Source organism: Lycorma delicatula, chromosome 8 (genome assembly GCF_047948215.1).
Source record: "Lycorma delicatula isolate Av1 chromosome 8, ASM4794821v1, whole genome shotgun sequence".
Taxonomy (NCBI): Eukaryota; Metazoa; Arthropoda; class Insecta; order Hemiptera; family Fulgoridae; genus Lycorma; species Lycorma delicatula.
The window spans coordinates 136,577,803-136,600,796 of NC_134462.1; the positions used below are offsets into that span (position 1 = coordinate 136,577,803).

The window sequence follows — 22,994 nt, forward strand, 5'->3', positions numbered from 1 at the left end:
AGAATATTTAGATTCATTGAATCTAACATTTTTGAACCCTGAACTTTTTTCACTCCCTAAAAACTCAGAAAGGTTGGATTATTGGAAAAACAATTTTTTCATTATCTTCTATAAATGACAAAGAAAATAAAATTCAGCATTTTCAAACATTAAAAAGCTAAGGAGAATTAAAGAGATATTTAGAATATTCTGTACATATATAAAATATTTGCGTGAGTTTACATATCCCTGTTTTAACATGTATGATTAGTTAATATTTTTATTTTTCTCCTAGTACAGTAACCTGGGTTGGACAATGTATCACAGATCTCCACCTTGTTCTATCCCTCTACCACTCCTGCATAATGTTTTCCAACACTATATTCATACTCATATCTTAATTTTATTTAGCCACTCTCCTAAATATTTACATCAATTAATACTTAATCTTTATTATCTAACAGATTAATAATTTCTCACATTTTCCAAAATTTTTATATTAATTCTTATTTTTGTATTGTTTAACAAAATTATTAATTTACTAGAGAAAAGGCATGAAAGAAAAATAAGAATGGATAAAAATAATATTATTAGAATTATATTATTATTATTATTATTATTACTGTCAGATTATGGATTTCATAATACAGATAAGAAAGGGTCAGTAGATAATTTATAACATTGAACTTTAACATGTTATATAATTGTATATCCTCTATAAAGCAACTAAGATAATAACTGCTGTATCTGATCTATGCCTAGTCTATTAAATTTAATAATTATTATATTGATTTTTTTTGTTATAAAAGAAATAAACATTTAACAAATTTAAGCGATGATAGACTGATGTTTGAAGCATCTACTTTTATAACACAATCTAACAAGGTAATCTTTTATTTTTAAACTTATTTCTTACATTTCTGTTTTACCCAAAGATAAATATGCATAAATATTAAAATGAAAAACTAAATTTTTTTGACATTAAAAATATATAACAATATATATTGTGGGTGTTTGTAATATATATAAAACTGTTTTTAGGAAATGAACCAGCAAGCAGTAACATATAATCCTACCATACAACATTCTTAATCCTTCATCTTTTATATTTAAAATCTTATCATAAAATGCAACATGATAATTCTAAACAAAAAAAAGAGGTTAATTTAGATTAATCCACAAACTGTGTAATAAGCCAATAAAACAGTGTGCAATCACAATTCTATAACTATCTTAAGAAAAAATTTAAGACTTTAATAAAGGATGGTTAGAAAATAAAATTTGTAAAATAAACTTGGCTACCATCATAGGATGGAAGGAGATGCATATTATAGATAACACAAATCCATATAAATAATCCAGTAAGTACACACAATGTAAAAGTTGTAATTCCAAAAAAAACTATTGTACTTATGAAAATTAGGACCAACATTTTAGATAATTAATAAAAACAGAGAGATGTTTAGAAAAGGTAGAGATATTAATATATAATATTGTCTTTACTCTCCCCTTTATGATAAAATAAATAAGATCAAAATTAGGTTGTAATTCATTTTAACATCAAAACAGGAAATCACTCAAAAATTAAGGAGGACTTATTACTTCAATATACAGAAAAGAGAAACAAAAAAAAATTCTGTAAAACTGAATGAAGAAATAAATAGATAAGATGGAATACATACACGATTACCATAATAAAAATAAAACTGGAAAGGAGAAATTACAAGTATCTAGAAAAAATATAAAATAAATAAATGGTTCAAGTAAGGAAGTTATTACAAAATGACAATGATGATACAAAGAAAAATTCTGTGATAAAGTACAGTCATCCAGTAATTAATCTGAAGATTAAGGACTGAGGAGATTCTTCAAAATAACCTGACACGCTAAATTTTGTCAAAAATACTAGTAAAGATATAATTAATTCTTTCCTTAAATATAGATTCACTTTTGAGGTAATAAAAACACAGGTATTAAGTTAATTATAGTACTAGTACCATAATTCAAGAATATTTATGTAACTCACTTAAGTTTGTTTGTTTTTACATATTTTTATGATGTATTCTACAGGATACAAACAAAAAAAAGAAAAAAAAAAGGTTATTATTAAATTACAATAAAAAACAAATGTCAACACTAAGAATAGAAAATCCAATTATAAAGAAGTACAAACTGTTTAAACTACAGAAAACTGTAGCGTGAATGTGTACCTAATTCTGTAACTCCATGTAATTAAAGTAAAATTGCCCCTTTTTCAATAACTACATTTTCACTTAACTTCAATAATAACCAGTTTGTAGACTAAATTTTATCATTCAACATAGAAGCAAATGATACATAATACTTGGAAAATAAGGTAATTAAATTGTTATATAACTATTATAAGCAAATATCTGTAGATCACTAGAATTAAATTATAAACATCAATATAACATAACTACAATTAATTCATAACCTATAAAAATAAACATATATATATATATATATATATATATATATATATAAATACACAATAGAAAATATACTAACCTTCACAACTGATTCAGCTTCCAAAAGTTTGTGAAGACCACCAGCAGTAACTAAATTAGGGCATGTAATGAGATCAAAGATGTATGCTTGGCCAGACAAAGTTCCAATTTGAAATAAAGTTAACTGCCCTCTAACACCAAGATTAATTCCTTCACAATCAAATGATACTGCATTGTTAGGCTGTTTCATTAATTCATCAACCAATTGAGAACATTCTTTAACATTTGCTATCACTCTTGTAGCTAGTAAAACTTTTGCCTTCCAATTTTCGCCTTGGGTTAACCCATTTGCACCAGCAGCAGCTGCAAAATTTCTATCTTTTTCTGTATTATCAGCAAGAGTTTTCATAACTAAAGAATTAATTCTTTGTTTCAATGTTTGATTTTGCAGTGTTACTGGACTAGGAGGTGGTGCTTCTGAATCAGGAGGAACTAGCGGGATTGTTGAATGTGTTGTCTGAGCACTATTAGTCATATTACGAGAACTACTGTTTAAATTATTTGTAACCTTATTCTCTTCATTTGAATTGTATCTGTTACTGTAAGAATTATCAGGCACGGGTTTAACACTTGACATAACAACAGTTACAAGATTTGACTGAACATGAAACATATTAGAATGCATTCTAAGAAAAGTGGATAAATCTTGGGGTGTTTTAAAAATGCACGACCAAACTTCTTGTGGAAAACATGAAACTACTTGCTGAAAAAGTTGTTCCACTAATAAAGGTCCCTTAACCTCAATACACTGTTTAAAAAAGTCCATCAGTCGTGAAGTGAGAACAGGATCAACTTTAACTTCTTCCAACTCATGAAAAGGTTGTGGTTCTTGTCCTTCATATTCCTTTAATATAACTGTATCTTCATTAACAACAAACGCTTCTGGATATCTGCATAAAAAGTCTCGAAATTCTCTAACATGCTGACCTGAAATATGACGAACTTCTGGAGATGCTTGAGATCTGTGGCCTAATAAACTTTTTATAGGTACTTCAGTACCAACACCATACTGCCTCAGTTTTCCAGAAAAATACTCAACAGCTTCTTTAGCATAATCACGTTTACCAACACCAGGTCTCTGACCGCTTTTACTTTCATCAGTTTCATTGCTTGGAGCAGTGAATGCATTAACATACACATAATCACCATCGACAGTAAATAAAGCAGGATATTGTGAAAGAAATTTTTTAAGACCTGACTGTGAGCCACCAGCAATCTGTCTCATTTCCTTGGTAAAACCTTTAGCACCAAATTGACAACTAAGATCGTGCAAAGTTCTTGGACCCCCTTTATCCATCAGTCTTTCAAAGAAAAACAGTAAGGTCATATTCCTTACCATTTCGTATTCTGAACTATCCATGTTTGAAGTAAATATAATTTAAAATCAGTTACAGTACCTTAAGTTTAAAAGTTACCATCCTTCACCGCGAAAGGAATCTTCCTCAGAAGACCTCTCGAGGAACGTCAAACTATCAGGACATTATTGACGCCATTATACATTTTTTCAATTTATGACGTTGTACCTATCGATGTTGCAGGTTATCGATAGAAATTTCGATTACTGATTTCAGCTGGCGAATTACTGTCTTAAAAAGTATTTAGTTGAACCATAAAGGAGTATTTATTTTTACTTTTTAAAGTTTGTTAAAACGGTGCTTGGAACTTGATTGATTTATTAAGGGAACAGAAATAAAAAATTAACTGTTTTAAATTCATGAAATTTCATTCATAGCTGATCGGTTGGTAAGAAAACTTTTAGTAGAATACATTTCACTTGCAGAAAATATTTGAAGAATGTGAAGAATTTTGCTTGTCTACCTAATTCCAAAGGTTGCGAAATCGCCTTTTATTTATGCGTTCAGTTTTTAAAACGGTGGAAAATTAAAGTAGATAACGTAGTTAGAGCTATATTATTCAATAAGTGTGCTGGTAATTCTTTCCCTTTAATTTTATATTGAGACTTGTTAAAATCTTGTGTTTTATAGAAATTCCACGATACTTTAAAAATTTCGTACATGAGTACATTGCATTTAGGTATTATGCAATAACGCTGAATACAGTTGGCAGATAATTATAACTCGTTGGCCCCTAAGAGAATTTTGAAAGGAGCTGGTATATTTAATCTGTCTTTTTTAATAAGCGCGAACTTATAGAATGCTAACTGAATAGAAACGTACTACCTCTTTCTTATCACTTTCTAAAAAAACTAACAAAATATAATAAAATAACGTATCTTTTTCTAAAGTATATTTATTCCCCTAAAACAAATGAGAGACAATCACTTTACCATTACTAACAAACTGTTAAGAAGGATGATTTTTTTTATTTAATAAAACCAATATCCAATATAGGTAACAAGGATCTGTATCATTTTCCTGCTGTATTTATTGCTTTGAGGAATGATTACAATTTCCTCAAGAAAATTATGCATAGTTCCCTGTAGCAATGCTATTAAGATATCTATTTTAAAGTTAACAAATTTGTTTAACATTAGTAAAATAATATATTTTATTAAGTTGATTTTTTTAATTTCAACCTATATACTATATTTTAAGCAAATATTTTGTAAGATTGAATGTTACCTGCATTTCAGTGGGTTTTGTACGCTGATGTTAAGCAGTACATTCAGCTTTGTGAACACAATTAAAATTACTGTAAACCTGGCATAATCTGTTTTTATTGTGTCTTGATAAATATAGTTAACTACCCTGATGTATAAATCATGGTGAGATCCTTAACTGTTCACTTATTTCCCTTATACATGATACCTTCTTTCCATTATTGGATTTGTTGGTGCAGGTCAAATCTAGCTAGGAACTCCAGACTGAGGGTGTCATATATCTTCACTACTGGTAGAGGGAACTACCTGTGTGGACCAGCTTTGGGAATAGGGCTGCAAAACAAGCTTTATGATTGGATTACTTCTTAGGTAAAGTGACTTACTGGTCCCAATCAGAAAAAAGCTATTATTCTCAAATAGGTTTGTCCCTGTGGTGTCTTGTCTCATTTCACATTGTCCACTCTCATTCTGGTTAATGGAGCTTTTATTTAAAATCATTTTAGATCTCCTTCCTCAATAGAATATTTAATAGTACTGCTGCAAGTAATACCCATCTTAAAAAGATCAGGAAATCTTTTAAGCAGTATAATATATTCTACCTACATCCAGTTTGTTCATTTAGTATGTTTTATGTAAAACACACTTTTGTGTGTAAAATTTAGTTCATTGATAAATTTTATATGTATTGAGATGTTAATCTCAATATGTATTGAGATTTTAATTTGTGTATGCTACATATGCAATTATCACATACTTTTTTAATGTGCTATGTTTGTAAAGCATTAAAAGTAATTATGCTACATATGTAATCAGCACATACTTTTTTAATGTGCTATGTTTTCAGAGCATCAAAAATAATTCTTAACACACTTGAATAGTATGAAATTTAAAAATACACCAAATTTGAGTTGGTTGTTCAGCCCACATTGTACACAATTCAGTACAAACAGCATGTGATTCTCTACCCCTGAACGTAAATTTTATATTTATAAATATAAATACAAATTTTATATTATTATAAAAATTTATACTTATTTTCACATGATACAGTAAGAGTAACAAAACTTAAAAGAGTTCTGTGAATTTGTGGAAACAGATTACAAAAAAGTATTATCTCATAGCAGCAGAAGGTTTGTTACCTGCAATAGAAAGAATTCTTTCCATTTTTGATGATGTAAAATAATACTTCTTATCTTGTAACAAATGCCCAAAATTGTTTGATTTTTTTGAAAATCTAGAAAGTGAACTGTTTTTGAAATTTTTATATATTATTCTACAGTTAATTAATAATGTAATTCTGAAACTGGAAGCTAATTCTATCACAGCAACAGAAGCATTTCAGACATATTCTGAATTAATTTGTCAACTTCAGAAAAGAAAAACCTATAAATTTATACCATATTCTATCAAAGAATTGCTATTCACTCTGAAAGAAAATAATGATAAAGAGCCAGTTTTGATAAAGTTAGTAAGTTTCAGTGGATAAATTTACAAACTGAAATTACCTGGTCTGATTTAGAAGAGAGTGCACAAGTTGTTATTGAAATTATAAAAGATTCTATAAATATTAAGACCTGTTTGATGAATGTACATTGTTGAACCAGGTAATTCAAAACTAAAGGGTAGGTTGTGGTTCAAGTTCTGAAAAAGTACCAGATACTATTGAAGAGAAGTGGAAAGCAATTTTTAAGGTATTTCAAAAGACTGATATTTCATGTTGCATTATTTTTAAAATGCTTGAGTTTGCAATGTCATTGCCTGGGACATCTGCTCCAGTTGAGAGAGTTTTTTCAATTACGGGGAACATTTGGTCTGTAGAAAGGAGTAGACTTTCAGTATCTGCTGTTAAACATCTGCTAAATATTAAAATTAATTCAGAACTTTCTTGTGAATTTTATGATGTAATTAAAACAAACAAACAACATGTCTAGTGAAGAATATAACTGAATATAAAGTTTAATGTTTCAATAAAGTATTTTTAAATAATTTCAAAAATATGTCCTGGGTTGGACCCCAAAAAGTATCGTAAGCCTAATTAAAGTAACAACATTAAATTTTGTAGTACATATAAACAAAACACATTATAGATTGATATATTATTCTTTTACATACTTAAGGTTTTTTCAGCAATTTAAGGTAGGTAGTGCAGCAGGCAATGAGTACAATGTACTGGTACAAGTGTACTAAGTACTGGCTTCTACAATGAAGAAGGAACTGATAATTTGCTACAAAAAACCTTTGGAAGAAATGTTCTGTTAAGGACAAATAGTTCATAATATATAATAATAATTATAAGGTGTGTTTATCATATAGGTTTTTATCATATTGTATTTTATCAATTTATCATATTGTTCAGTGAATACATAAAAGGTATCCAGATTTCAATATTTATTTCTGCGTGTAGTTACTTAACAATTTAATATTAAAATTACATATTTCATTTAACCAATGATCAATAACATTTAAAGAGTATTATTAATTACTGTAGCAAAAGGAAAAACCCCTTCTAAATAAGAAGCTTATATTTCATAACAGATTTTTAATTTTATAGAACTGATAAATAATCATTGGTGCAGGTTTTCTGTACAATAATTAAGAAGTAACTACAATTTTTGTAATATTGATGACATATTGAGTAAGAAGTTATAGTTTTGAAAACAGATTGGGGGGGTAATTTATCAAAACCACTTGACTACTATCTGTTTTCATAAATTTAGTGTGATATGATATTGCAGACTAATATAGTACTGGCATTTAATAAAATCATGACAAAGCTGATGCTGTTGTCCTGTGCCAGATGATGGTCAGCCTGTGTATTTTTTCTCCACTTTAAAATTAAACCTCTGATAATTTTATATTCTATTTGACACACATCTTTTGTATAAAGTAGCTAAGAAACAAACTCATACAGGTTGAATTTTGTGCATAAAAAAGTAAATTGATACATTGATCTGCTAAGAGATTAGAATTTAATCTGTTCCAAATTGATTTATATATCTTGAAAAATTTCTGAATATTTACTGCAGGTTTCTTTAACATTTAATTTGTGGCCAGCATATGGCTACATATATTACTCATGTAATGACTATCTGTACTTTGTTACATTCATGAACTGGCAGGTCATAATGAGTAATAAGAGTGCAATATCAGAATGGTAGCCAAGATAGTACTTAGGAACTGTTAGTGATAAAATATAAATACGGTAGCTTAAAAGTATAAATATAAAATTAATTTAATTTAAGATTATAACTCCAGAGGAAACTTCTTTCCTCCTGAAACTACTTGTTTATGGATCAGTCACATCTTTTCTATATATAGATATAATTTTTTTTTTTAAATATATAATCCAGGCTGATAATGTGTGTGCGTGTGCGTGCGTGCGTGTGTTCTAGTTTAATAAAAATTTATGTCTTTTAATTTGTAGAAAAGAGGATGGGTAATAAGAGATATGAAAGAAATTTAAGACATAGAATAAATATCATAAAAAATAAGAATATTAAACAAACTGAAAAAATATACAAAATATTTAAATTCTTTTAATAAAAACTGCTGTCACCAAAGTATACATTTAGAATTTGGGTTCATTGGACTATTTGTAGGACAATTCCAAACTTGCGAGAACTCAGGAGAATTGGAAAGACTTCCAATAACTCTGTATCTACTAGGACTATGAACATCTCCTAAAGCGAGTGCATCATTTTCTGGAGTAGATGATTGGCACCAAACCTGCAATTAAATAAAAAGTATATTAAAACAGATAAATTTAATCCTACCAAGCTATAATTATTAATCCATTAAACAAAAGTTTGAATTAACATGCTTGTATACATATAAATTAGGAACAGTAGAGTATCAGAATTACTTTTTGTGAGATTTGAGTTTATTTCTCTCTAGCATCTCCTGCAGCTTAAATAATCAAGCAACAGTCAATTAGCTGTATGTTAATTTATATATTCTGTGTACACTAAAATTTATCATTAAAGAACTCAAAAAGTTAGAATTGTATGAAGATTGGTCATCTTTCAAATGCCCGTTCAAAATTATTAGCAAGAATAATAAATTGAAATGTACCATTTCTGCTTTCTAGTTATCTTTGATGGGAGGATTAGAATAAGCTGGAAACCTGGGAGAATAATTTATAAATTAGAATATTTAAATTATATATAAAATAAATTTAATATTTTAAGTAAACTATATTTAGGAAGAGTACTTACATTAGCAAACCCTAGATAAAGTAATTGTTCATGTGAGAAATGTTGTAATCCAGGTAGCGCTTTTTCAGGACCATTACGTTTTACATATGTTCTGTAACCTCTAAGGGCTTCACGAACACCACCATTATCTGCTATATTTTCAGCTAATGTTTGTGTGCCATTTATCTACAAAAAGATACATAAACAAATTTATGTTGCTTAATTTGCTGAATTAATTATTTGATGCTTTGCTTAGATATTGTTTTATTACATTAAATTCAAATGAGATAAAGCTATTGCATCAAATATAAAATTATTAACATTGTTTTTTTACATTGAAAAATTATCAGTAGAAAAATAACATTTTATTATAATTATTTAAAAATATCATTAATAAATGTGTGCATTAAATAGTAATTTATATCCAAACAGGCATTTTATAAAGGCTTGTAATTTTAGTTAGAACAGTGCAATAGTGTCATCATTCATGTGAATTCTGGAGATATAAGGTGATTTAGAGGTCAACACCACACACACACACACACGCACACACACACACACACACACACACACACACAGATATATATATATATATATATATATATATATATATCATACATACATACATACATACATACATACATACACACATACACACATACACACACACACACACACACACACACACACACATACATACATACATACAAGCATGCGCAAAGATCTGGAAAATTTCCATCCGGTATTTTTGTTTCTTAGGTATCAAAACTTACAGATCCTGTGAGAACCGGTTACGCTGAAGTTGGACCAATTACCATACCTTACCTTTTATAGCTATAGCAGTAGGTGGGAAAGTAAAATTGTTTGAACTGTATTATGTTCTAAAATTTTGTTGTACACTTTTTTATTTGTGGTTTGGTGCCATCTAATGCTTTCAGCAAAATTGGAAATCTATTAACATTTTATATAACAATCAGTAATTGTTATTTATTTATAAATAGCTAAAACTAATGAAAGTAATGAGTCATGAAGACAGTAAATTAAAAGTATATAGCAAGTTCATATAAAAATCTGTTATCTGTAATGTTGAGAAATTTTAAAATCTTACATTTTCAAAAGTATTTTGGCTAATAAAATAAAGCAAATTATTATTATACACCCATAATTTAACTAATTATTTATGGAAATTTTATAAAAGAGGTAAAGTCATGGACTAAATAATGTTATTAATAATACAGCAATAAAAGGACTAATGAAATATATTAACATTAATTACCTTAACTGACTGCAAGCTGTAATTATTATACTGATTTACGAAACACTGTGCTCTTTTATTGTATTCTTCCAGCATTTGTGGACTCCACCATGATACTTTTTTCCCCTTTGCATCAAAATCTTTACCTAAATAAACAAGGAAATTTACAAATATGAAGGAAACACTGGTTTACTGATTAATAGTCATTTTTTTATGAAGATTAAAACATTAATAAATTAATACTTTCACTATCACAATGTTTTTTTTGAGCAAACAATGATGAATTTTTCTGTTTGTTTTAACCTCTTCCTGAATACTTGTATTTGTATGTAAAAGAATGTTTATATTTCTACATTATTTAACTTTACATAATAAAAGGTAAATATATATGTAAACTTCTACTTATGAACATTCAAGGAATACATTTATGAATAACAGGAGTAATACATTACTATCTTGAATTAATTAACTAGTACAGTGAATGAAAATACAATGAAAATTTTCATTCACTGTTTCTTTCTAATTTAGGTTTCCTTTTTCTTTATTTTAATGTAGCTTCATAAAGTTCCCAAGATATGTTTATTAAAAAAAAAAAAATAAGAAAATAAATACATACTGGGTTCATTAAAATAGTTTACATTATGTATTAACTTAAAATAATTTACCATCTTAGCTAATCGCTTTTGCCAACATTCATTCAGTTGTTAAAATATTGGGGATCCAATTTTAGAAACCTCTTCAGGCACTTTATTGTGTCTATGATTATGCTATCAGAATCCTTTTATCACTTTCCTTTCAAATTTCCTTCTATCACTGAACATGCTCAATATATTTTTCATTTGTTAAGGTATCAAACATGATAAGGTAGACTTGCTACAAACATGATTTTAGCACTAGCATTATCTTCATAGAAATATTTGTGTAGATAATATAATTTTCCAAACAGTATTAACACCTTTATGGGCAATATTTTAAACAAAATGGAAATTTTGACATTTATATTCTCTATAATGATGTATGCTTACAATACCACAAGCATATTACACCGACATGCAGCTGTTACTATCAATGAAGAAACAAAATTTTGACACTGACACATTGTGTAGCATGAATTCTCACCAGAACAAAAAATTTACTTATGTACTTACTTATTCAATTTGTGAATAATTATTATTTCTCATTATTTATTTATTGAGAACATCTGGTTCAGTTTGCCCACAGTATTCACACTGTAGACTTCTATATCAGTTCCTATATAGTTATTTTTGATTGTATGATAAATTATGAATATTAAACATAAAAACATTTTTAAACATATTTTTTTTACTATTTATTTTTTTTTTGTTTTACTTCCTGATAATATGAAAAATAGTCATAAACACTTATTATTAAAGTATTAAAAATTGTAAAAAACAGACATTTTATTAAGAAAAAAAATAATCTTATTAAATGTTATAAAAACAGTAAATTACTTGTTTCAATCAGTTGTTTTACAATTATTATTCATACAGTATCAATCATTGTACAATTAAGACAAAAAAATTTAATTATGTTCAGAATGAAAAAGCTGTTTTTTCTGCAGTTATTTAAGAAAATGAAGTACTCTCATTGATGATTTGAAACAACTACATTCAGAATAAAGATATATAGTCTTGGCTTGGACTCAAGAAAAATACTGTTTGACTTAAAAATACATTTATGAACAAATTTTTTTTTATGTTGGTTTACATGTATATTTCTTTAAACTGAAATTAAATATTTTATCTAATGATAATATTCATTTTATTGTTTATTTAAGTGTAGGATTGTGTAAGGTAAAATTAGTTTTTTAAATCAGAAATAAAAAGTGTGATAATGAACAGAGGAACTGTAAATGTTTTTTTTTGTATACGGCAAACCTTTTCACGAAACAGCAAGTTGACTACAAGTTTGACACATCATTATCTGTTGATTTTACTTTTAAGATAAAAGGAAACAAGTATTACCTGATATTAGTATGAAGATAGATTTTTATTATATTTTGGTACCAAGTAGCCTTGCTGGGTCCTGGGAAAAACAGTAAACTACCTCTATCCGTACTCGAACCACTGTGGGTTGATTGTTCCTATTCTAATAATAATTAAAGATATGAAAGTTACCTTTCTTTAGCCTTTATTCCTTCTCCTTAAATGAATGCAAAGGAATTAGATTAGCTGTCAATCTAATTCCATCTGCAATAACATACTGGCACCTTCTAAGAGCCCAAAGAGTAGTCGCTTTTTAATAGGGTTTAGTGGAGATAGTAATTTCTGTGTGCTTGTAGAACTTTCCCAAGGACTCAATTTCCTATCCAGGAGTTACAAAAAAAAAAGTAGCTGAGAGATCTATTGTGTAAAACTAGGGCCTCCATACCTTATCTTTTCTAATTTACAAGTCTAGTTAATGCAATTGATCATTTTTTGGTGATTTCCTTTAAGATAAAAGGAAAAAAGTATTACCTAATACTTAACTTATATTGTTACAATCCTGCCAAGGGTTTTTTTAAAGATCATGGTAAAAATGAGTTAAGGTTCAGAAATGCTTTCTGGTAAGTAGTTATTTGCACTTTAGGAATAAAACTGCTTCATTTCAACATGTCAACACATACCTTCAACATCAAATCCATGCGTAACTTCATGTCCTAATATACTACCAATAGCACCGTAATTAAGAGCTCTGAAATAATAATAGGATAAATAAAAATTATATATTTTAAATTATATTAATAAAAACCACCTATACATAATATTTAGATAAGACAATCTTACCTTATTTTTATCATAGAGGTACTTTCGTGGGATTCTGCATCCTCAGTAAAGTATTTTATTAAATTGCATATTAAAAGTTAAAACTATTAAAACAAACCATAAACATGGTGTAATGTTTGTTGCATTACCGTAACAAACATTTTCATTATAATATTGCAGTAATGTAAAACATTACACCACTTTCATGGTTTATATTACTATTTTTAATTTAAGTTTAATTAGATATTTCAACACAACTGAAGATGTAGATCCCGTGAAAGTACTTTGTACTAGGTACTATCTCAATATTTCGTACTAGGTGGTTTATATTAATAGAATTTAAAATATAATTTAACAATACAAAGAAATAATATGAATCTTAAGAGATTAATTTCAATAAAATAATTAAAAATTATATAATAAAATTACTTAAGAAACTTACCTTTTTATCATCCACAGATAATTTAATTTTTGCGATGAGTAATGCAAAATTACATTAGATTTCCAGTTTACACATTAAATTTATAAAATTTGCAGAACGGTAATAATTTTATCATTAAACAGTGAAGAATACCGAATGTATTCTTTGATTATTTAATAATAACAACTTAAATTTTGAGATGGTGTGTTTTATGTACGTTTGTAACCAACCTTGTTCTTCAAGAAATCTTAAACAGCATCTTGGATTCAATTCTTGGAAAGCCAAATGTTTCATTAATAAAAATGTTCAAATTTCTTTATCGCTTAACAATAATTTATCGAAGATTGTAAAAAATATCTGTAAACTAATTACACCTGGAGTGAAATTTTTGTTAGCTAACTCTGTTGATACTTTAATAAAAAACTATTCATTATAGAAAAACATAGCCTCCCCATCCAACAACTTTTAAAACTTAACTTTTATCAGATTAGCTTACAGTCAAAGTTACATTTGAATTGTTAAGCTCAAAGGCAACTAGTTTCAGTTACAACAGTTGTACTAAGAAAGAGAAAAATGAGGTAGTTTCCTTTATTGTACCAAATATATTTCCTATGTTAACTATACCAAATATTGTATACTGACATGTCAAATCCATCAAAATGAAGACAACATTCAGTCCTATAATTTATTGTTTAATTCATGCCTATTTCTCTTCTGTTAATTACACATAGCTGCTGGAAGAAATCGATGTCCACATTTAAAAATGGAATGAGTGTTATTATTAGCAGAATTTTATGAAATGCATCATCATCAAAATATGCATAAAAACCAGTCTCTTAATAATTTAAAATTAATTTATGAAACTGGTAAAATATAGTTACTATCTGATAAGTGTTTGACTTACTGTTTAAAGAAGTGGGTATTTGCTTCCAGAAGAAACATATTTAGACTTGTTTTGAGTTCAACACACTCACACAAAATGAAATTTTAAAAGACACACAACATTATAACACACTAGAGATTTGATAAAAAATAAGATTTTTAAAACTCAACAAAATGAATAAACATATTTATTCTGATTGTCACTATGACAAAAAAAAAATGATAGAACTACCTCTACAAAAAAAAAATAAAATAGTAAATTTACCAATGTGTTATAATTTAGTTACTTACTCTAAACCTAAAAAATAAAAAGGTATCTGAAGAATCCCTGCTGGTATGGCTGCATGAAAAATAAGGGTTGTTATTTTAATTTTTCAGTTAAATTTTTTTTTATAATTCTAATTTTAAATTAATATTAATAAAATTTCTACCTGACTTTACTGTGTTATAATATTTTTTTTAAAGAGAAAAACATTTTAAGTTTTCATATATGTCTTATATTTAACATTTGAAATAGGGCATTCTTTATCTCCCTCTTTATTCACATGTTATAAGAAATGGCAGTGACTAATAATGACTAATAATGACAGGATGTAAGATTTTAATTGAAGATTTACAAAACCATAGAATATATTCAAGTTTTGTTTCTAATTAATAACACAAGAATAAAATTTTTTTGCTGAATTCGTTTAAGAATGTCAAGTCAAACTTAGTTGAGTCCAAAAAAATCGAAAGCTTAAGTAGAAATTAAGAGAGAAAAAACTGCAAGTGGAAGTAATGCTGATCGCATTTTTTATGCCTATCATAAATAATTTTTAAATACATCATGGAAAATCAAGCTGGAAAATCAACAATAAATGGTAAATCTTATACAAAAGTGATGATTGCTTAAATTCATTACATAAGGTTGAGTTTGTGGAAAATGGAACCTGGTTTTTCTACATGATGCTATTCCTTGATTCTTCAATCATTTCCTTGTTTTTAATAAAATGTGTTTTCTTAAATATTTGATTCTTTGTATGAGTAATATAAATAATGAATGAAGTATGTGGAGACTACAGTGAATGGTGGTAATAATACACATTTTTGATTTACTGTGAGCTTTTTAATGAGCTCGATTTGAAAACTTCATTGTCACAATATGTATATATCAATGCCTGTATATCCACAACACACTGGCTCAAGGCCACAAAACTGCAGCAGCTGCAAAGAAAGACAGAGCAGCTATTTGGAGTAATCTCAAAAACAGGGTTATTGATTAATAAACATTAATTTTGTGTAAAAGCATATCAATATTTTGTTTAGTTTATGAACCAGTTTTTATGAAATCTAACTTTTACAACATACCAGACCAAATTGTATTATAAGATGTTTTATTATATAGTTTGATTTGGTGAAAAACCATTAAATTTCAAATTAATACCACTGTTGACAATTGTGAATAAGAATATAATAAAATTCATAAATCATCTGCAGTAAATGTATGTAATGTGCATGCCATGGAGGATTTTACTTGAAATGCTATTTATTGTTATAACCAGTTAAAACTGTCTTACAAGAGTCAATGTGTCATTTCAGATAACTATGTCTTTACAATTAAGCTATCATACTATAGATTCATCCCACTGAATTTCCTTTATGACTGATTGCAAGTGCAAAATTATATTAGCTTAATTTTAGCATTTAATGAAATAAATTTTTAAATAAATCAATTAAATTAACTTCCTGACCTATTTATTATTTTATTAAGTTAGTAAACAATGATTTTTAATAGATTTTTGATTACAATTCAAATACTTGTACGTAGCTTGTTCCATAATAAACTATTTTTATTTATAGTTCTCTGTCAATTAAGGAAAATGTTATCTTTGTTTTGTTTATCATTCTACAAAAGCTGTTTCATAAAAGGAAATAATAGGTTGCACCAATTTATCAAAATACAGTGTTATGCAAATTAATGTGAACAAGAGGTAATTTTTAGTTAGTTATGTTGTATCACTGATTCCAAATGTAGTACAGCTGTTTCCCTCTATTTCATGTATTACCTGAAAATTTCTTGTTTGTTTTGGGAGGTTATGTGTATTGCTTATCTATTTTATTTTGGTTTCTTCTAGTGTATGTAAGTGATCTTGTGATTTCGTTAATAAATTTAGAAGAGTAGCAATATGAATTTAACTCCCAAGAAAAGAAGCAAAATAATAACACTCAATGAACATACTTGTATGACTCAGACAGATAGCAGCAGAATGTTAGGTTAGTCTAACTGTAGTTAATATGATAATTACACAAAATCTTTAAATGGGTACAATTTCACCCAAACAAAAAGATCGCTGTGGAAGAAAAGCAAAATTACCTTAAAAGGTGATGCTATTTTACATATAAGTAAAATTAATTTCTCAGAAAAGTAGTTTTGTTACAAAAAGAATTAGAATCAGTGGTGTGAAAATTCACGATTTTACTGTATGCAGAAGACTTCTGGAAAATGGTTGCTAAGCATGAAGGCCTATAAGAAAACAACTTCTTACTAATGCCATGAAGAAGAAAAAGCTTTTTTGAGCCAAAAAATACAAAAACTGGAGTCCTGAGACTTGGAGAAAAGTACTTTTCTCTGATGAGAGTACTTTTCTAGTTCAGGGCGTATGTGTGAAGAAGCGATGATGAGTTGGGTATGGCAAAACACATCAAACAACTGGTAAAGCATCCTTTAAAGAAGATGTTTTGGGGATGCTTCACCTATTTTGGATCTAAAACTTATGTACCCATCTTTGGGATGATGAATACTGACCCATTATTGGAAAATAGGGCTATACCAGAACTTCAAAAACTTGCAGATTTACTAGGAGTGGAAAATGGTGTTTTTCAACAAGATTTGGTCCCCTGCCACTCATTAAAGAAAGTTAAGTTTTCATGTCTCTAAAAGGGATTCAGTGTTTGGTCTGGCCTGGAAATTCAGCAGACCTGAACCCAATTGAAGGTTTGTGGGCAATTGTTAAGAAAAGACTGAGAAAAATGAACACACTACCAAAGAGGAGATGATTTGTGCTGTGATAAAGGTGTGGTTTCAAGATCAAGAAATTAAAGAAATAAGTAAAAAAAGCGTATAGATTCAATGTCTAAAATAATTGAATGGTTATTAAAAAGTGAGGAGGACATATTAAATGTTAAAAAATACTGTAATAAACACTGTACATTCTTTGTACGTAATAAATTTGATTATTTTTGAAAATGTAGTCTTGTTCACATTAATTTGTACAAGATTGTAATTCCAAGAGAAACCATAATTTTTACTAAACTGTTTCAGATTATGCATTTTAGAGTAGTTTTCTAAAGATGAATTTTTTAAGAGTAGTTTTCTAAAGGTTGAATTGATTAGACTTACAGGTCAAATCAAGACGAAGTAGTACATTTTACAGTAAAATAATTTTCTACTGTTGGTTGTTTAACACCATATTTTTACATAAAACTAGAACAAAAATCTGTTCTAAGTTGTTTCAAAATTACATGAGTTGTTATAGTCAGTTTTACTTTTAATTCTATATTTTTTCAGTATAAAAGTAATTTTATAAATTAAAGCAAGAGATTACAATCGTGCTATACATTATTTTGTAATAATTTCATGATAAACAATTATACATAAATAAAAATATTGCCTTACAGATTGCATTTAGGTTGCGACTGTAGTAAGCATTTACTTCAATAGGATCGCTCACCCAACTGAAAAAAAATTACGCAATTTATTTGACAGCAGCAACTACTGAAGAAATTTTTTTTAATATAAATAATATTATAAATATATCTCTTAATCTTTGGTGATTATTTAACATATACTAAAACAATTAATATGCATAACTCTTCTCAATTAGAACTTAATTATTTTAGGTTGACTTTTCATGGTAAAATTTTATTTACTTTAATCATATCATTCTTATGCTTGTAATTTTAGAATTAAAAATTTATGAATCGCAGAACTAAATTTTAAACATTTTTATTAGATTATAATTTTGTGAAAAACCAAGAAAAAAACTGTTATTCAGAGGTTATTAATAAAATTTTTAACAAACAATTTTTCTATGATGATTGTTTTTAAAAATAAGATTTCTCTTTGATTGGAGGAGCTATATATATAATATGGGTGTAACAAATGTAAATTTTCTAAGGTTCAAGCATTATTAGTCAGAGTAGCTTTCACTGTAATGAAACTGAACGCAAGGGTAGCAGGAGATTTATGTACCGCCCTACTAATCGCAGAACCTGGACAGAAGTCCCTTGCTGCTGTGTCATTTTTATTATTAGGAAGGTATTTATTTATTTGCCAGTTATACATTAGCTTGTTTATTTATGAACAGAGTTCTGGATTATGTTCAGATTCTTTAGACCAGACTGAAAGCTTTACTCAAGCTGACCTTGGGAGACTAGCCACATAAGTGATTCATTTTCCCAGTGTGATTTCCCTTCAGTCCATCTACTGAAGGCCTATCGGTACTAGCGCCTCCCGTCCAAGCAGAAATGCACCTCTTGGGGCCCTAGTTGTTGGAGGATGCAATGCACTCTCCTTGCTGGAGGAAGTCATATGTGCTGACAGTTGCTTTCACTGAGGATATTGATAGTAACCGGTTTATATGGTGAACAAAATGATAGTTTTACTTGTAGGTTTGAACATCACTTGCACTTTGAAGGGATTGGCGTATTAGTATGTAGTATTCAGCTCAGTGAAGAAGGCAATGAAAAACTACTATTTTATTCTTTATTTTCCCTATTAAGTTTAACTATCTAATTTCAGGCCGCCTAAATTTTTTTGATAATATATACTGATTAAAAAGTTAACATAGATGTACCAATCAAAATTAAAACAAAGAAATATTAATTTGTTCAATTATGACTTCTTCAGTAACATTTTAAAACTAAGTTAAAAATCAGCTAGGTTAAGGATCATAATAAGATCAGAAATTTTGTACCTAAATCTTCTATAATTAAAAAGAGAAAATACATTTTATGGTATTACTTCATTACATTGTAAATAAAAGAATTTCTAAAAAACTCAATTCTATTTTAAAAAAAAAAATACAATTTAGCTCAGACGTTTTAAAATCTGCAATTTAATGAATGACTTTCCAGCCAACTGGAAAGTTGAAATAGTTAATACTTGTAATAGATAACTTATCATGATCATCTAGTGGGAAAATTAAAGTAGTTAATTCACACTTAGTGGGGAAATTAAAAGTAGTTGGAATTGCCACTTCTAACCACATTGATCCCTTGTGAACTATTGTTGTGAAGTATATGAAGTTTGCACTTGTAACTCTACAAAACGGGGTAGACACTTTGACTACTAGCATAATCAATCAAGCAAGCAACAAAGCATCAACTTCTGCTGATAAAATATTTGAAGTGATCCAAATTATTTTGATAGGAGTTTTAAAATGTTTTATTAAAAATGGAGAAAAGATTGTTAAATTTATAAATTGGTATAAAACTCTTCTCTTAAAGCTTCACTAAAATTATGTTATTTGTGTAGGATTTTTTATGTAAGGTAGTAAAAAAAAACAACAAATAGTGATGCTTATAAAATTCTATTTTTGTTTGATAATTATTTTTTTGGTAGTTCTATTAATATTTATATCCATAACACAAACCATTAAACACATGTTCCTAAAACAATTAAGAGTTACATTATTATTATTAGTTAAGTTCTTTTACTTTCAGTCAAAGAAACAAAATTAAGTCTAATTTAAAATGGCATTAAGTGATAATTTTTGTATAGTGCATCAGAATATATATATATATTTTTGAATCCTTGTAATGAATTGCAATATGACATACATGAGTGTTCAGTAATGAGACAAAAATTAGCCAAACATAGAATTTCTGCTCCTAAAGGAATGTTAATTTTTTTTTTTTAATAAAGAAAAACAAAGCTGAACTATCAAGCTGCCTGCAATATTGTGTGGGTAGGTGATCTAATTCAAGTCACTTCTAAAAATGGCACATCCTCAAAGTACACCATACTAGACTTAGTAGGGAAATTAAAGAATTAAATGGTTTTCCGTTTCCTTCTTCATTGAGCTGAATATGCTGTGGCACATTAGCATGCAAGTTAATAAAAATGCAGATGGACTTAATCATTTATTTACTTATTTCAGAGAAAGTACATCTTTTGATTTCTTCAATGAATATCTGTTCATCAGTTAAAATTTTTCTGAAGTCATTTCTTTCTAAATTTCTAACAGGAAACAATTTACTTAAAAAATATATAAAACAGCTAATTAAAAATAAATGTTATATTTATTCTCAGTGCTGTACCATATAAAATATTCATTACCATAGAAATATAATGTTACCATAGAAATAGGCACATAAGTAATTTAAAAAAAAGAATATACAAACCTGTATTTTGATTTTGTCTCAGGAACTGTTCCTAATGTGTTAAGAAGAGTGCTGACTTCAGCAGCTTTAATATTTAGCATGCTACGTAAAAATTCACCATTTTTAATTTCAACCTGTTTTAAATAAGTAGATATAATAATTTTGTTATTATTGTAATTTTAAATTAAATTTCTTAGCTGTTAAAATTATTCTATAATTATTAATCAGTATTACAGTTCAAAGGGCAGTAAACATGTAATGAAAAATTACAGTAATTGTACATTTTTATTAACTACATATGCTAATTTTATTAACATTTTGCTGAAATATTCATGAAATTAATTAATTATGATTGTAGATGAATTTCTTGATTTAAAATATTTTAGTCTATTTTCTACAATATATTTATATTTGCAATAAAATGCTACATCAGTATTATCAACAAAAATTTATGTTTCAAAAATTTGTTAATCTTCTTTATCTAAAAATTAATGTATGACCTTCCTTAAGGCATTTTTGTATGTTGTGTTGTCTATCCAGTTAATGACATCACTTGATTTTTTTATAGAATTATAAGAAAGCATGCTACGCTTTCCAATATCCAATAAAAGAATATTTGTCTCTTAGTACTTTTCATAACATTCAGCACATTGTTCAGTTTGTTGTTTCATTTCATAATACTCCACAATTCATTATTGAAGTCATTCCATATGAAAACATTTCTTAATTGGCATCTTCCTTATCTATATTGCTATCTTTATTTTTTAGCTATTTTTACAACCTTTTTTCATGAATATATGTAATTTTATTAATTTTTTAATGTGATACTGATTATCACATTAAAAAATTAATAAAACTTCCTAATTTAGCAGAAAGAATGATTATATGTTTCTCAGTTCATAACAAAAGGCTAAAGTAGCATCCACTGGAATGATTATTATATAAAGAGAAAGAAGGCTTTTGTTTGTTTATTTCATGTTTCTCGTCATAATTGAAAAGGTTTTCAGATATAATTTATCTCTAAAAAAAATATGTATATTGTAGTGGAGATTTGTCAGTTGATGCACAAACTTTAATGAATTGAATTAATGAACTGTGAACTGTGAACTCTATCACTGCATAAGCTGGGTTTAAATTGAATGATTCGAAACAGTCAAATGAATTTCATTACAAAAAATAGTAATATTAAATCTTTTCAGTAAATAAAAAAGATTTTCTGTTTAACGATAATGGGCTTCCCATAGGGAATGCATATGAGGCTAGAGTGGTGAGGTGTGCTAACACCTTCAACTGACACAAATCACCACCACAAATCTTCCATCACTGACACAAATCTTGTTATCAAATGAGGTGCCCCTGGACCGCTGTTTTATATATATAAAGTTTGTCTCTTTGTCCGACTGATTACTTTGAAATTTTTAGGATACATTTGTGTTAAAGATATTAACTATTATTCTATCTTTTGTAATTTAGTTTCTTTTTCAGGTTTCTATAAAGCTTGTTTACTATAATTATTATTTATCAGAATTATTCTGATAACCATGAAGATAACTGTACGAGTAGATGGGAATGGAGAATGAAGGAAGTTCTGTGGGTATCCAGGGCAAACTGGTTCCCCTGGCAAACTGGGAAGTGAAGCAAGTTCTGCAGCCATGGGGTAAGCCATGGGAGGCTTCGAGGAGTCCCTGAGTTGGCCTCAGGTTTTGCCTGGGTTGACCTGAGCCCTAAAAGTTTTATTCCTTATATATCTCTGATTATTTAAAAACAAAACTGATCATTTCTTAACTTGATGTATTAATATAAGCCATAATTAAACTATTTTAATAATTACTTATTTGAAGACACTGGGTTAATGTGTGATAAATTGTTTTAGGGAAGATTAGGATTGTGTGATGGCAATGTTTACTACATTCTGATGTCAATGATAAATCTATACTTTTACATATTGCAAACACTCATAGATTATCAACTTTCCACTCTTTCAGAATAGAAAAACGTTATTACCAGTTTTTCATCGTTGATTTGTTATGAAGGATAAACTGATTTGT

The 22,994-nt window shown here is 27.9% G+C and overlaps 2 protein-coding genes and 1 long non-coding RNA gene across 5 annotated transcripts in view; 1 reads left to right on the plus strand and 2 right to left on the minus strand.

Annotated features, from left to right (window-relative positions):
• egl (Egl_like_exo domain-containing protein) overlaps positions 1-3,867 on the minus strand; it is a 47,516-nt gene extending 43,649 nt beyond the window's left edge. For all 3 annotated transcript variants that reach the window (XR_012757345.1, XM_075372730.1, XM_075372729.1), the window contains exon 1: positions 2,509-3,867. Coding sequence is in view for 2 of the 3 variants with exons in the window: in XM_075372730.1 (XP_075228845.1) it covers positions 2,509-3,867 (1,359 nt within the window). In the remaining variant the exon portion in view is untranslated. The remainder of the gene's footprint in view (positions 1-2,508) is intronic.
• LOC142328744 (uncharacterized) lies at positions 759-21,078 on the plus strand. Its single transcript, XR_012757346.1, has 4 exons — positions 759-864; positions 2,899-4,250; positions 16,698-16,836; positions 20,990-21,078. It is a non-coding gene; the product is annotated as an uncharacterized LOC142328744 (long non-coding RNA).
• LOC142328743 (neprilysin-like) overlaps positions 8,527-22,994 on the minus strand; it is a 64,335-nt gene continuing 49,867 nt past the window's right edge. The window contains exons 12-18 of the mRNA XM_075372731.1: positions 20,968-21,080; positions 18,239-18,297; positions 14,875-14,923; positions 13,142-13,209; positions 10,537-10,661; positions 9,282-9,446; positions 8,527-8,793 (exon numbers count right to left, since the gene is read on the minus strand). Of these exons, the coding sequence (XP_075228846.1) occupies positions 8,620-8,793; positions 9,282-9,446; positions 10,537-10,661; positions 13,142-13,209; positions 14,875-14,923; positions 18,239-18,297; positions 20,968-21,080 (753 nt within the window). The 3' untranslated portion in view covers positions 8,527-8,619. The remainder of the gene's footprint in view (positions 8,794-9,281; positions 9,447-10,536; positions 10,662-13,141; positions 13,210-14,874; positions 14,924-18,238; positions 18,298-20,967; positions 21,081-22,994) is intronic.